The 15275-nt window shown below is 42.9% G+C and overlaps 2 protein-coding genes across 3 annotated transcripts in view; one reads left to right on the top strand and one right to left on the bottom strand.

The window, feature by feature from the left end:
- Trmt2b (tRNA methyltransferase 2B) overlaps positions 1–15275 on the bottom strand; it is an 89707-nt gene that overhangs the window by 1686 nt on the left and 72746 nt on the right. Inside the window, exon 16 of the mRNA XM_085684532.2 lies at positions 509–600. Coding sequence (XP_085540658.1) covers positions 535–600 — 66 coding nt within the window. The 3' untranslated portion in view covers positions 509–534. The remainder of the gene's footprint in view (positions 1–508; positions 601–15275) is intronic.
- On the top strand, positions 59–14185 carry Arl13a (ARF like GTPase 13A). Of its 2 annotated transcripts, XM_048417830.3 has the most exons (10): positions 59–458; positions 2617–2689; positions 3064–3134; positions 9056–9305; positions 10270–10375; positions 10851–11038; positions 11746–11923; positions 12015–12195; positions 13493–13579; positions 13754–14185. In XM_048417830.3, exons 2-10 carry the CDS (start codon positions 2631–2633, stop codon positions 13768–13770), a joined length of 1137 nt encoding a protein of 378 aa, XP_048273787.3. In that variant the 5' UTR covers positions 59–458; positions 2617–2630; the 3' UTR covers positions 13771–14185. The 2 variants fall into 2 exon arrangements, with proteins under 2 accessions (XP_048273787.3, XP_087759135.1); XM_087903009.1 differs by lacking the exon at positions 59–458 and having other exon boundaries at positions 2599–2689.

The following is a 15275-nucleotide window of genomic DNA, read 5'->3' as shown; positions in this document are numbered from 1 at the left end:
TCCATAACCTGGAACTGGAGTTACAAATGGTTGTGAGCCACCAAGTTAATACTTTGGACTGAACCTGGGTCCTCTACAAAAACAGCAAGTGATCTTAATCACTGAGCCATCCATCTCTCCAGTTCCAGCAATAGGGTCTTATGATCAAATTATGGAGTGTTTGCATAAAACATGTGGAGCAGCAATAGCCTATAATGTGTGAAAATCTATGGGACCCCTCTGGCCCACAAGAAAAGGGGATGTGTTGGTTGCTAAGAACTAGGAGATAGTTACCATAGATTGCTAGAACCTTGACAAGCCATTGTTAGAACATTGCCTACCCTTTAAGTGGACAGCTGGGCTGTGTTAATCTATCCAGAAGGCTAAAACGCTCAAGGAATCTTTCTAAAACTCAACACAGCTAACATTTTCAGCCCAAAACTCAACTTGTTATCAGATAAATAACTTAGCATCTCAAGGTAAGTCAAATACATAGATATCTTCACTTTATGGGGACTTACAGGCTTACCTTTAAGTGAGTCCACTCCAGGCTATCTAGTGGAGGCGCTGGACATAACAGTATCCGTAATCGTCTGATAGCTCAGGTCTCTCACACACAGCCTGTTGGATTCAATACTCTGAAAGCAGACTGCCTACATTTGAATTGTGGTCATCCCACCTACCCTTATTACCTCTGAAAGGAAGAACTTGTACGGTGCCAATTTGGACAAACAGAGACTAAGACCAAAGCTAAGAAGCTCTGTAACTACTTAAGATATATGAATAGCATCTAGATTGTTTTATTATACAAAAGTAGAGGGGACACTAGTGGGAAAGGTGAGGGGAAGAGATGAAAGGGTCATGGTGGGTGAGAATAATCAAAGTATGTCATTTACATGTTCTAACGTATACTGATGAAATTCACTATTTTGTACAATTAATATACACTAATAAATGTACTAAAAAGAGAAATTGACATGAAGATATTTCCAGCCTTGTCTCAAAGGGACATAGCCATCATAGAATCAAGACAGCTGGGCTCTTTCCTTTCAGGCTCTAGGTCTTATTAGCTTCAAGAGCAAAACTAGAGTAAGGTTGGTTTTGATCACAGGCCATATATACGGGTTTTGTTTCTATCTGACGCAAGGCATTCTCCAGCAGATCTTTAGGGAAGCCAATTTTCTAAACAGTGAGCTGTGCTCTAAGGTAAGCGACAAAATGCGAGTCTCTGAAAATAACAATGCTCCAAAACAGGGGGTGGATGACTGGATGACTGTGCACAACAGTGCTAATCACCCATTAGTAGCTGGCATACACACAGCCGGGCAAGGCCCGTAGAGGTACAAAACGACATCTTTCTGTAACCCCACTGGTTCTTCCTGCAATGCTGGGCAGCAAGAAAATGAACTATTAGAGAAATGTAAGTCAAACTCATAATGAGATCTCATTTCATGCCTGCTAGAATAGCTACAAACACCAAGGCAGCAATAAGCTTTGTTGCACGTGTGGAGGAAATAGAACTCTCTAGCATTTCCTGGTGTTAGTGTGAAATGTTATGGCCACCTTGCAAAAACAATCCAGCAGTTTCTCTGAATGCTCCAACACAGATGCAGTGTATAACACAGAAATTACTCCTAGGAATATGCCCAAAAGAAATGAACACCTATTCATACATTTACACTCACGTGCGTGTGTTTATTGCAGTGTTACCTAGAAGCTGATAAGTAGCAAGAATCCAAATGTCCATCAGCAGATTAGTGAATGACTAAAATGTGACAGACCTGCAATTTTTCAGCCATAAAAAGAAATGAAGCCAGGGGCTGTGGTGCATGCCTTTAATCCAAACATAGGCATAGGTAGGCTGATCTCTGTGAGTTCAAGGCTATCCTGATCTATGTAGCAAGTTCCAGGTCAACCAGAGAAACGAAGTAAGACCTATCTCAAAACTTTAAGTATTCACACATGCTACAACATGGAACCTTGAAGCAGCTACCTAAATTAACTTTTACTTAGGCAATCACTCATTAATCAGCCTGCATGCTAAATTTACTTGAGAAACATATTTAACTCCCTTGGAATCTTTGACAGTGAGGTACCTGGATTGCTGTTTAATATCTATTAGTCTTTTCTAGGTCATGTCTGAGGTCCCGTACAGATCCTAGGAACTGGATGAAATCTATGAAAAAATGGGTTACCAACACCTCTACCTTTGAAGCTGAGGCAATAACAGAACCAAGCCCAATAGAGAAGCTGCTTACAACAGGTCTTCCAATGGTTCTTTAAACTAAGCTGGTTTTTCTCCAATGCATCACCACACCTTTTCCCAAGACTGAATAAGACATTCCTAGTAGTAACAAGCCATAGCTAAAGGGATCGGGTCCATTTGCTTCTGTGTGTTGGGTTGCTTTAGTGACAAGTCACTGTATTTTGTAGGAAGTTACATATTACCACGACGTTCTCATTGGAGCTTAGGCTAGCCAGTCTCTCCTCCATAGCATTTACAAGTTAGGCTGGGGTGGATGATGCAATGGAATTCTAACAGTCACAGACTTTCTGTTTACCAGCATCTGTATGACAAACTGACCTAATTCACAATTGATGTGATTTGTCATTTATTTTTGTCCTTTAATATTTAAGATCCAAGCTGAATCATGTTCCGACTTTTGACTGCCTGCTGGTCTCGTCAAAAGACCACAGAAGCAAAGCAAAGGTAACTTTACAGCTACTTTTCTACACCCAATTTGGAATTACTTCCCACATATCTGCCTAAAGTGTCACAAGGGACAAATGACCATGACTCATTTGCGAAGTAACTAGACAGAGAATGCAAGATTTGGAACAGAGCTGAGAGAGGATGACCATCCTATAAACAGAAGGTGTCAGGGAGGGAAAGTATCTCTGGAGGATTTGGGAGGGGTTGCCACACCACTCCCGCCACTGTGGTAGGGCTTTTTATGATACATGAGTTGAGTCTATTGCAAGCAATGCTTCAAACACTGAGAAACACTTCAAAACAAATAGAATTCTTCAGTGTAAGCATCAAGAGGTTCGTGGCTTTGACTAATTTTTCTTGTCCTCTTCCAGGAATGTGACTATCATTGTCATTGGCTTGGACAACTCAGGCAAAAGTCATCTTGTGGAGGCCCTTCAGAGATGTGAGAACTAAGAGCATTAGTTTCTGGTGTGGGTCTGCTGGAAATATCCATTCCACTTTAGCCTTACTTCCTGGCCCTCAGTTTCTCTCCTGTAAAGATAAATAGCTCCATCGCCTCATTAGGTGTCAACAAGCTATTTCCAGAGTGCCTGTCACTTGCTCCCTTTATAAGATGCCCTCATCGGAAGTCCTCATGTGATGTCAATATGAATGAGCTTTAGCTACGCAAAACATTGTCAACAATTTTGAAGCATAGTGTATTTGAAAAGCTGTCTAGTTTCGGGGTTGAATTCCTGTGTAATTTGGTCTAGATAAGAGACAAGTTTAGAGTAATGACGAAATGTAATAACACAAAACTCCGCGACAGCTGCTGCTGAAAGTTAGAGCTCGAGACATGTTGTCGGTTCAAGTGTAGCAGCACATCTCCAGTCCCTTGACTAGAGCAGGTTCCGGAGGCTCTCACATAGCATTGCAGGAAGCTGGCGTACTTGTGAAGCCCCAGCTACCTGCCACTCAATCAGAGTCTGGCCCATCATCAAGGCTTATTCACTCAATATAGGAGTGCGTTGACATGACTGGGTTTGATATAACCTGGTAACCCTCCACAGAGTATAGGAAATGATTACCCTGACATCTGTGCCCACGGTCTACTTGGCGTTTCTTCAGTTCCCTTCAAAGCCAGTAAACTCTGGTTGACTTGTTTATGTCTGCTCCCTCCTCTAATTATCAGAGAGTTGCACAGACCTAATCATGACACGCCCCTGCTCAGGGTTGTTCCACGTTGCCCCATTGCAGAACACAAGGTCCTGTTTGTGCTTCTGACTCCTCCTCTGGCTTCATTTCCCACGTTCTTCACAAAGAGTCCTCTGAGACAACCAAAGCAAATGCTCTGTTTTCCTCGGCCACACCACTGGGCTTCCCACGGCTCCACTCCTGCATGTATGCTCCTCTGTCACCTTCTTAACCAAGCCCCTCCACTCACGACCTGGCCACAGAAAAGCCCTCCTTTGCCCCCTACACCCACTCCTCGCTCACACCCTCGAGCATGCACTTATCCCAAGGTCCTTGCAGAATTCCCAATCCACCACTAACTCGGGAGCCCCAATGAGAAGAAGAAATGGGTCTTTTCCTCACTGAGTCTCGGCTGTCAGCATCTTCAATAATTACTCCTGGAATGAACAGTCTCCGCCATTCCCCTGAGACTACACACTGCCTTTTCAGAACTTCTTTCTCCCTCAGCCCCAAGAACCTCCAAGTGCATTTTGAGCAACACTTCAGCCTAGCATGCCCGCCCTTATTTGCAGCACGTTTGATTCCTTGTATCTCCCAACACTGATAGGCAAACGCGATTAAAAGGAAAGAGTGGCAGGGCAGGAAAGTCAAAGAAGCCGGCAAGACAAGTCACAAGTCTACTGACAAGATTGGGGATAGTTTACTAGAGTTCCAGTCGCCTCCGCCCCGGATTCCTATTCAGTCCAGGTGGGGCCTGGGAACCCACAATGTGAGAACTCTCCAGGTGTTTCCAGCTGTAGGAAGCACTCCTCTGAAATGAACCACAAGCTATTCATCTGAGACAAGTGTCTGTGTTCCATTCTGATTCCTGGAGCACAGTGGATGGAGTTTGTTACTGCATAACTTGTCTTGTGCTCAGTGAATACCTTGGGGCTGGCTCATGAATGCATTGGTTTATGGCAGTGACTTCATTCACAAAAACATTCTAATAGGCACTGATATCATCACATTCTGAAGAATGTCTCAGGGTACCTCCATTCATGCAGGGCCACTTAAAGTCAATCTAGTAGATTTCTCTGTGCCCAAAATTGAATAGCTCACTTCTCCTGTTCCTGTGTTTTTCAAAGGTGAATGCCACAAACAGATAATTGTCTAGGAAAGGAATGCCAGCCTACATACAGTAACCTATATGGACATTTAAAGACACCAGCTACAAACCAGCTTGGCACACTTGCCATCATTACTGAGGACACTATTCACTTGTTTTGCATGGCATGGTCACATGGGATAAGAAACTCAAGGATGAGCACAGACAGGTGCCCTAAATAAGAATGTTGTTGTATTTACTCATTTTACTCTTTGGTTCTTTGGGGGATCCACCATCCAGCTCCTAAACAAATCACACAGAGGCTTCTTCTTCTTACTTATGAATGCCCAGCCTTTGCTTGGCTCATTTCTAACCAGCTTTTCTTAAATTATCCCGTCTACCTTTTGCCTCTGGGCTTTTACCTTTTTCTATTTCTGTACATCTTTTCTTTCCTTCTTACTCTGTATCTGACTGTGTGGCTGACCCCTTATTTTCTCACTCCTCCCTTTATCTCCCCAGATTTCTCCTTCTATTTATTCTCTCTACCTGCCAGCCCTGCCTATTCTTTCTCTTCCCAGCTATCAGAGGTTCAACTCTTTATTAGACCACTCCGTTGTTTTAGACATGCAAAGTAACACAGTTTCACAGAGTCACACAAAGGCAACAAAAAAGAATGCTGCACAACTTTGCACCATTAAAACAAATGTTCCACCACATAAACAATAGTAACACATCTTAAAATAATATTCCACAATGTAAGAACATTGAGATCTGTGAATGTATGGCAAATCTGACATACATTCATTCGAATCACCTGAATACTTTTTTAAAAAAATTATTTATTTTATATGTATGAGTGTTTTCCCTGCATGTATGTATGTGCACCATGAACATGCCATGTAGTGCCCACAGAGGCCAGAAGAGGGGATTAGATACCCTGGAACTGAAACTACAGACAGGTTTGAGCTACCAAGTCCATCTAGAAGAACAGCAAGTAATCTTAACTGCTGAACCATTTTTCTAGGCCCAACCTGTGTGCTTTCAAAACAGCATAATGCATGAGCACCACCCCTATGTAATCCAAATCCCAGAGAATGAGGACTAGTACCACAAGTTTTTAACAGCCTGGGAAGGCAAAGTTAGAGAACAGTGAAGTAGTGATCAAAGTCACCTGGGAAGCCTAGCAGCCACTTAACCCAGCATCAGGAAGCTCCCATATTTCAGTTTAGTGAGGGCCCATGCTCCTCATTCTCATCAGGTGATGCTGAGACACGACCACACCCAGGTTCCATCACTCTCAGGAGTAGTGCCTCGCAAGCTTTAAAGTGCAGAAGAATCACATCACAACCATGCTAACCAGAGCCACTTTGTCACAGAAAGTACAAAGGCTTCCATCCCAAGCTTAGAGATCCTGAGATCTGGAGCCATCTGGTACATCTATAAAACTCTGAAGCACACTACTCCCAAACCATACTTCATGAAACACTCAGCCAGGAATAGAGAGATGAATGAGAGTTGGGACTTACCCTTGGGGTATTTATAAATGAAGAGAAAATAAGATAAATGCACATTTACAAGGAACTGCTTCTTGTGGTGTTTAGCACCTAGTGTCAGCAGCAGCAGACTGAATTACTGCAGAAACTAGTTTTGAGTAAAAATGTTGTAAAAGGAGCAGTGGGCCGCTTCCTGCAGCCCACCACTTCCTGCAGCCCGGCTCTCAGCCGCCTGGCTAGCTAGCTTACATCCGAAATAATTACACAGAAACTGTATTCATTTAAACACTGCCTGACCCATTAGTTCTAGCCCCTTATTGGCTAACTCTCACATACTGATTCAACCCTTTTCTAATAATCTGTATCGCCACTTGACTGTGGCTTACCAGCATGGATCTAACCAGCTTCTGTCTCGGAGAGGGGAGCCATGGCGTCTGCCTGACTCTGCTTTCTTTCTCCCATCATTCTGTTTGGTCTACTCCACCTATCTAAGCTGCTGTCCTATCAAAAGGCCAAGGAAGTTTCTTCATTTGACCAATGAAAATAACATATAGACAGAAGGCCTCCTACTCCATAAAAAGAAGAAAAAGAAACAAACAAACCCAGAGGAATGGCTATGTTCTGTTGCAAAAAATAACAAGATTTCTGAGACACAGAAAACAAGATTTTAAAATTATCTTTTGGATTCTTCACCTATTTGCCTCTTCTTTTTACTTTCTTTATTCTTTGAAGTTATAATATAATTACATCATTTCCCCCCCTCCAAATCCTGTCATATACCCTTCTTTGCTCTCTTTAAAATGCATGGCCTTTTTTCATTAATTGTTATTATATACACATGTGTGTATATGTATATATCATACATATATATTCCCAAATACATAAATACACCTGCTCAGGCTGTATAGTGCTACTTGCATGTAGATGTTTTCAAGTAGTGTAATTTCTATAGCAAGTATCATATCAAAATTGTTACTGAAATGTATGTGCATTCTGAAAATCATAATTAAAAAACTATAACATGAAAACAGAAGAAATGTTATAAAACCACATTCAAGTATAGTTGGCATATTATATACACATATATGTCTATTCATAAGTGTATATACACAAGCATTTCCAAAAATCTGAAAGAATTAGTCACTTAGTCTAAGGATTTAGTTTGGCTGTCCTACGGAAAATGTCACAGACATATCTCCTACTACAAATAAGAAATTACTGATTCTAGTCTGAGTACTCCTAGTGTCAAAAATCTATGAAATTATTAACTATTAATGAAAGCAGAAACTTAGACCATAACTCTCAGTTCAACAAACTGCAAAGCATATAAAGACCATCATTATAAAATACATTTCTTTTAGTGGTTGAACGAAGTATCTAGTTCCTTACAGGATATTATGTTCTGGACAAAGCTTTTCCATGGGAAATGTGCCCATATCTGGCAGGGTTTCTTGGAAGAGACACACAAGAGACACTTCATGTCCTCATTCATAATAATTGACAGTGTAAGCACTTACTGAATCCCTACTCTAAGGCAATGGGCAAGCACAAAAATAGGTCAATGACTACTTCAGCGAAGTACTGAAAAGAACTGTTGAGAGGTTGGCAGGCCAGAGAAGGCTCCCTGAAGAATGAGGTGGCTGGGCCTGGAAGAAACTGTAAAAGAGAAAGAACTAGGTCTGGAGAGACGGCTCAGAGGTTAAGAGCACTGGCTGCTGTTCTGCAGGACCTGGGTTCAACTCCCAGCACCCACGTGGTGGGTCACAACTGTCTGTAACGGCAGTTCTAGGAAATTCAACGCGCTCATACAGACATACACCAATGCATGGGAAACACAGAGAAAGAGCTAGCATTCATTCATTAAACATCTATTGAGTTTCTGTGTGCCAGAATCTGTGCTTCATGAATAGAATGGATAAAATTAAGAGTTCACCTTCCTTTGGCTGTTTAGAACTCAGCTAAGTAGACAATAGAATTTATGACTCTAATATGTGTTATAGTAATGCTAAACACAGGGGTAGAAAGCACTTTACAAGGCTGGTGAGAGGGAAATTTCCTACAATAAAAATGACCTAAATGGATACTTTATAAAATGGGGCATGAACCAACCACAGGATGGTAGAGAGAATGGCAGTTTGTGAAGGCCCAGAAAAACAGCGACATGGAGGGTGAAGAGACTTGGATAGGAACCAGGTCCACTGTGGCCAGCATTCAATTTATTCACTGACGTTGTAAAGCCAGGAAGGGTGACACAGAAAAAGTGATTTAGAAAGATGCATTTTGCTGGGCATGGTGGTGCATGACTTTAATCCCAGCCCTCTAGAAGGCAGAGACAGGTGGGTATCTGTGAGTTGGAGGCCAGCCTGGTCTACAGAGTGAGTTCCAGGTTAATCAGGGATACATAGTGAGACTCTGTCTAAAAGAAAACCAACCAACAAAACAATAGCAGCAGCAACAACCAAGAACTAGAACAATGCATCCATGAATCTGAGCGGGGTGGCAGGCAGCTTCAGTATGGTTTCTGGGGGCAGGCTCTGCAGGAGGAAGAACAATCTTATCTAACTACATTTTGCCACACTGTGGTCGCTTCTCCCCTCTTTCTGTTTGTAGTAATTCCTAGCAAGATGCACAGCAATACGAAGCCAACACAGATTAGACTTCTACTAGATGATTATCAAGTATCTGTCTATGACCTCAATGGAGACTTAAAAGGCCGAGAGAAATGGCCGAACTACTATGCTGACGCACACGGGCTTGTTTTCGTCCTGGATTCTAGTGACACAGCACGCATACAGGAAGTGAAGATCATCTTAACACGCCTGATGTTTGATAAAAGGGTATCAGGGAAGCCCATCTTAATGTAAGTTTCTGTCTTTATGGTCTATTTCCCTTTGCCAATTTGTGCCTTAGGAAAGGTACAAAGGTTAAGGGCTGGGTGCTCCTTTGGCCACAGGGAACTAGACCCCTTTAGGCCCAATGAGGCAGAAAGGCCTACTTCACTGGTCACTGTTTTCAAGAGCCACTTTTTACTCCCCACTGTCATGTGAGACACGACAGCAAATGAACCCTGTCCCTTCATCAAAGAGAAATACCATCGAGATCTCCCATCCCCAAGCCTGACTCTTGCTGAAGACTCTTCCTGGATTTGCTCTTTTCTGGTTTGAGTCTCTGGTCCCGAAACTTGATGATGGCAGAGAGCAAACTTTTTTTTTTTTGTATAATGTAAGTTCTTACGCCTTCCTCCCTCAGTTGGTTGCTCAAGACTTATGTAACTGGCACTCGTTTCAGAGGGAGACCTCCAGTAGCCTTCCATGTCTCATCCCTTCTAATTCCCCTTTTGGCCAGTCTCATTCCTCATTAGCAACCCAACTGGAGTATGAAGAGTTTCAGAGATGCAAAACTCCACACCTGTTCATATTCCAATTAGCGACCATAATTAAAGTTCCAGGCATGATACAGAGGAAGTGGGAAATGAGCTCTGGGGATTATCTTGGACTCAAATAATTTGCATTATTTTTTTTTCCTCCACTGAAAGCTGGCTAGAAGCTGTCTAGCCAGTCTCACTGGGTATGCATTTAGGCCCAATTCCTGGACATGTGGCAGTTCCCCTACCCCTTTTTTTTGTAGTTTGTTTTCTGTTGTTTTTGAGATACAGGCTCGCTGTATAGACCAGGCTGGCCTGAACTCAGAGATTCGTCTGCCTCTGGCTCCCAAGTGCCAGGACTAAAGGTGTGTGCCACCATGCAGGGCTTTTCCCTTCCCTTTGACTTCACCTTGGTTCCACTCTTCTCTTCTTTTCTGCTCTTTCATACGTCCTGCTCTAGCCTGGCAAACAAACAAGACAAGAAGGAAGCCCTCTTGCCTTGCGATATCATCGAATATCTACTTCTGGAAAGGCTAGTGAATGAGACTAAGTCCATGTGCCGTGTGGTGAGTGCCAGCATTTCCTTCTCTTCCTCTAGCCCTGGCTAATATAACCAGGGCCCTGTCTGTCATCAGCCCCAAATGTTGGCTTGGGGGCAAAGTTCCTTTCCCTGACAGGCAACATCTGTTGTGATTCTTTCTAACTTGATAACGACAACACATATTACACTCTGCCTTCAAAGCAGTTCTGTAAGATTTTAATATCCCCATTTTATACGTGAGAAAGCTAAATGACCTGAGGGTCTCAGTGACTTGTTTGAGGTCACACAATGAAGGCACTATAGCCATTGTATTAAAGGGCGTCAGCTTTTATGCTTTTCACCTACTCTCTCAGATGTGAATGCTGAGTGTTTCCTTGGAAGCTGAGAACCTATTTAGGCATAGCACACCTACCTCTGACATTTAGATGACAGTGATCAGGCCTTTAGATCATAAAGGTCCAGGGATCCGGATCTGAGACCTTGCTTTTCATTTTATTCAGGAGCCATGTTCAACTATGAAAAACCTCCCAAAGAGGCACCAACAGCCAATAATTATAGGGCTGCGCTGGCTGTTAGCTGCTATTGGGGATCAATACGATGAGTTGCATACTCGACAACAAACACCCAGTATGAGCATCTCAACCTCCAAGAACATCAGAGGCTGTGGAGAGAGATGCTCATCGGACAGGTACTGAGCTGCTTTCTTTTGGTTTACTGACAATACAAGTGGAAGCCAATCTTCACCATGACCTGTAAGTTCTGAGAGGTACTTGAATTCTGGGCAGCAAGCCCTTCAGAATCTGATGGCCCAAGCTGGGTTATGGCAGTGCCCATCAACATTGTTGGGTACACTACCTGCCCTGGAACAGCCTCAGCAGTCACTTTAGTGGGATGAATGGCATAGAGGTTTAAAAAAAAAAGGGTAAGGCCAACCTATCAATATTAGGGCTTCTCCAAAATAGGACATCTGTTCCCTGAGTTGCCATGTGGAAGACAAGAGGGAATATGTACCCCTTAAGGAGCCTATTGACAATATTCTACAGATGAGTATTACACAGCTGCTCTGAATTCTCAGCCTCCAGTTCGCTGATCTGCCTAACCATGGAGCGACAGAAAGAACCGGGGTGTTGAAAAGATACAAAGCACACACTCAGGCTTTGAGGACTGTAAGGCCGAAATGTCCTCTTGCTCTGTTGTCACTTTCACTGCCCAAAGGCATAGGGAAAGGATAGGACGGCAGGTTCATTGGCTAAAGAGCTTGAAGGCAGGGATAGTTCGGTGTAGAGCATTTGCCACACTCATGGAGGGCCTAAACGCAGGCCCCTGCACCAAAAACAAGAAGATAAGTCTTGAAATATGTCTCTCTCTTCTACTGACTTATTCTTTCAAACTTAGCATAGCTAACAGAGGGGGAATGCTCAAGGACAACAGACAGCGCGTTCATAAAAGACAACACCTGGAACATAGACAGCATGTTGAACAAAGACACTTTGAGAAAAGGCAGCATTTTGAATCAAGACAACATTTAATACAGCGCTCACTGGATGCTAGGCCCCTAAAGCCAATCCTACAGGTAAATGGCTTTTTGAAATGCTATTGTCCATGGTCTGTAATTGAACTCTTGAGGACTACTTGACGATTTCCCTCTTCTTCTTGGCATACAGAAAGATGGTCTGCGAATAAGGCCCAAAAAGAATATGTCAGTAACATTTGCTTTGGACGTAATCATGGAGGAAGGTGAATGTTCTCGGAAGATTGGAACTCAGAGTATCGCTAAACCTTGCAACAGCCAAAGTTATGAGACACAGACTGCAGCTCCATCTATTGATAACAATCTTTTCAAAGGTAATGTTGAATCGTTGGCTATAAAAGAAAAGTTATATAGGCCATCCTTTATATTTTCTACAATAGCATTCCTATTTTGAGACTGAAACTCACTTTTCACACTATGGTGTGTTACAGATAGAAGTATGGGACAAAGCTTCGAGACCATCTTCTGATAGGCCAGCATGGTACCCCAGCATTAGCTGACACAAGATTTTTGGATGGCTATAGCAATAACTTAAAGGTTATGCTTGCCAATAGTGGAAGCGCAAATTGGTGTAACTTTTATGTAGGGTATATTACTTGTCTCTCTCTTTCCCTCCTTTCCTCAATATTATTAAGAACGTTTAAAATGGGGCTAGAGAGATAGCCCAGTGGTTAAGACCACTTGTTCCTCTTGCAGCTCTGGCCCCTGGCAAACACATGGTGGCTCACAATCATCTGTACCTCCAGTCCCAGGGGATCCCATGTCCTCTTCTGACCTCCACAGGCATAAATGTGATGCACAGATATACATGCAGGCCAAAGATTCATACACATGAAAATAAAATAAATATTTTTTTAAAAAGAACTTAAACTATGGTAACCATTTAAACTACTAGTCTCATTTCTTAGCTGTCTACAAAGATAAGTACAGAAGTACACAAAAAGTGTACTAAATAATATTCCAATTGTATCATCCAGTACAAAAGCTAAATGTTGTAAACGAGGTAAATGCCCAATGACAGGGATAGCTAACTAAATTAGGATGCATCCACACTATGGAGACATGAACACTGCTAACAATGGGTCACCGGGGAGATGACTCTGTTTCCTGCGTCTTCCATGCCAGCAAGAAGAACTGAATTTGAATCTCCTGCACCCATAAGAAAGCTGGGCTTGTTGGTATACACCAGTAACCAGTAGGGAAAGGAACATCTGGAGCTCATTGGCTACCCACCCTAGCCAATCAGTAAGATCTAGGTTCAGAGAACCCTGAAGAGTCGAGCCCTGACACATACACTATACACAAAACATTTAAACGCTAGCAATGACTTCCTTTTCCTAACCTGGAAAATCTTCCAGCACTTGACATATATTGACTGTCAACTGACAATTATCATGTCACCTCAGGCTGTGAACTGTTTGTTATGCATTATTCGGGGACGTTCACTTGGCCAAAGCCACTAAGGAGCAAATGGGCACAGTTCTGGGGATAAGGGGTGAGGATGAAAGCTCTGTAGAAGGAATCTAGTAGCAAAGAGTGTGTGTCTTTCTAGAGGTCAGCAACCACCCTGAAATCTTTATCCAAAACTCATTTTCATTTCTACAACCTTAGCTCGTAGGCCAAAAAAGAGAATAGATACCTGGGATACTGAAGAAATGTTACTGGAAGATCCCCATGGCGAAGCCTTCCGTTCCTGCAGTTAGTATTCCTTAATAAAGTGACAAATGTTGGAGGCTGGGGTGGAGGGTGGGTGTCCCGTAGGGTGCCTTGGAAACTGGCCAGCACCCTCCTACCCCAAGTAGTAGTGGGAAAGAATAGAAACCTTGTACTTGGCTTTACTTGCAAAACCAGCTGTTTTCTTCTCCTGATTAGACTTAACAGACTACTAAAGAGGAAACAGAGGGATAGCAAAAGAATCATTCCTTCTATCACCTTTCAGTAAATGGGCACACCTCCAGAACCAGCAGGAACACTCGTCTTTGACTTTTATTTGATAATGCCTCTACAGCCCACGTACAAGTTCACCTATTCTAAGATCACGTCCTTGAGAACCACTGTTTTTCCACACCAGTGCGGTAGCCAGCGAATTCATCCTATACTCATCGGGAGGCTCAGGAAGTTGTGTCGTCCACCTCACCAAAGAAGAGCAGAGCCATGTACTAAGATATTCCGGACAAAGCTTACAGATAAGATGTTGTGAACAACTGAAATTGAGCCTTAGAAGAACAGGGTTACTTTAGAATCACACATTTGCCTTTAAGGTTCTCAGGTATAAAGGGACTGGCAAAATAAATAAGAATGGTGCTCTAATCAATCGGGTTTTTTTGGTTTTCTGTTTATTTGTTTGTTTTTGTCACATATCCAAAACCAGGTCTGTTTTAAATACCTAGCTACTGTCTGGGAAGCCACATTGTTCTGCCAGCCTCTCAGGAACAGCAACTGCTGCCTCTTAACATGTATGTGGATCCCCACTCCACTCCCAGTGTGGCAAGGTTGGGATGGTACTGGTCCCTTCCTATTATTGTTATCACCTTCATCACGGGCCCCATTTATCAGGGGCTTTCCAGATACCTGGCACAGTGCTAAGTCCTTCCAATCTATTGTCAGATTGGCAACCTTCCCAAATGAGGATACTGTACAAAGCACAGCAAGGCATGGAGTCCAAATCTGCCGACCTAAAGCTACCTTGGGGCTAAAATGATCCACACCTGCCTTTCTCCAACTCCCTCTAGGAAGACAAAGCTATAGACAGGAAATTATGCTGAAGTGCATCCATGCCTATGTGAGGAGAATTCCGTTAACAGCCAGAAATGCACCAGCAGCGCTAGCAGGCATAGCTGATTGAGCACTTCCGCTTTGTCAGCTGCTGGGCTAACTGCTTTACATATATTACTGCCTTTCATCTTCATCTCGCAGAGGCAGAAACTGATATTCGGAGAGCTTGGATAATTTGTCCCTGGGCACCCACTAGGCGGTAGCAAAACCAGTTTTGGTTTTTTGGGGTTTTTGTTGTTTGTTTGTTTGTTTGTTTGTTTGTTTTCTTATTGCTCTACATTTTCCCACTCCCCTTCCCCCCTCTCCTCTCCCCTTCCACCTTCCCTCCTACCCACCACGGTTCCAATTTACTCAGGAGATCTTGACTTTTTTCCCTTCCTAGGTGAATCCATGTATGTCTCTCTTAGAGTCCTCTTGGTTGTCCAGGTTCTCTGGGGTTGTGGCCTAGAGGCTGGTTGTCCTTTGCTTTATGTCTAATATCTACTTATGAGTGAGTACATATTATATTTGTCTTTCTGGGTCTGGGTTTTCTCATTCAGGATGGCTTTTTCTAGTTCTCTCTAGTTGCCTGAAAGTTTCAAGATGTCATTGTTTTTTACTGCCAGGTAGTACTCCATTA

Source organism: Myodes glareolus, chromosome X, assembly GCF_982192425.1.
Source record: "Myodes glareolus chromosome X, mMyoGla1.1, whole genome shotgun sequence".
NCBI lineage: Eukaryota > Metazoa > Chordata > Mammalia > Rodentia > Cricetidae > Myodes > Myodes glareolus.
The sequence above is the reverse complement of the archived record's forward strand: the minus strand, read 5'-3'. Positions and strand labels throughout refer to the sequence as shown.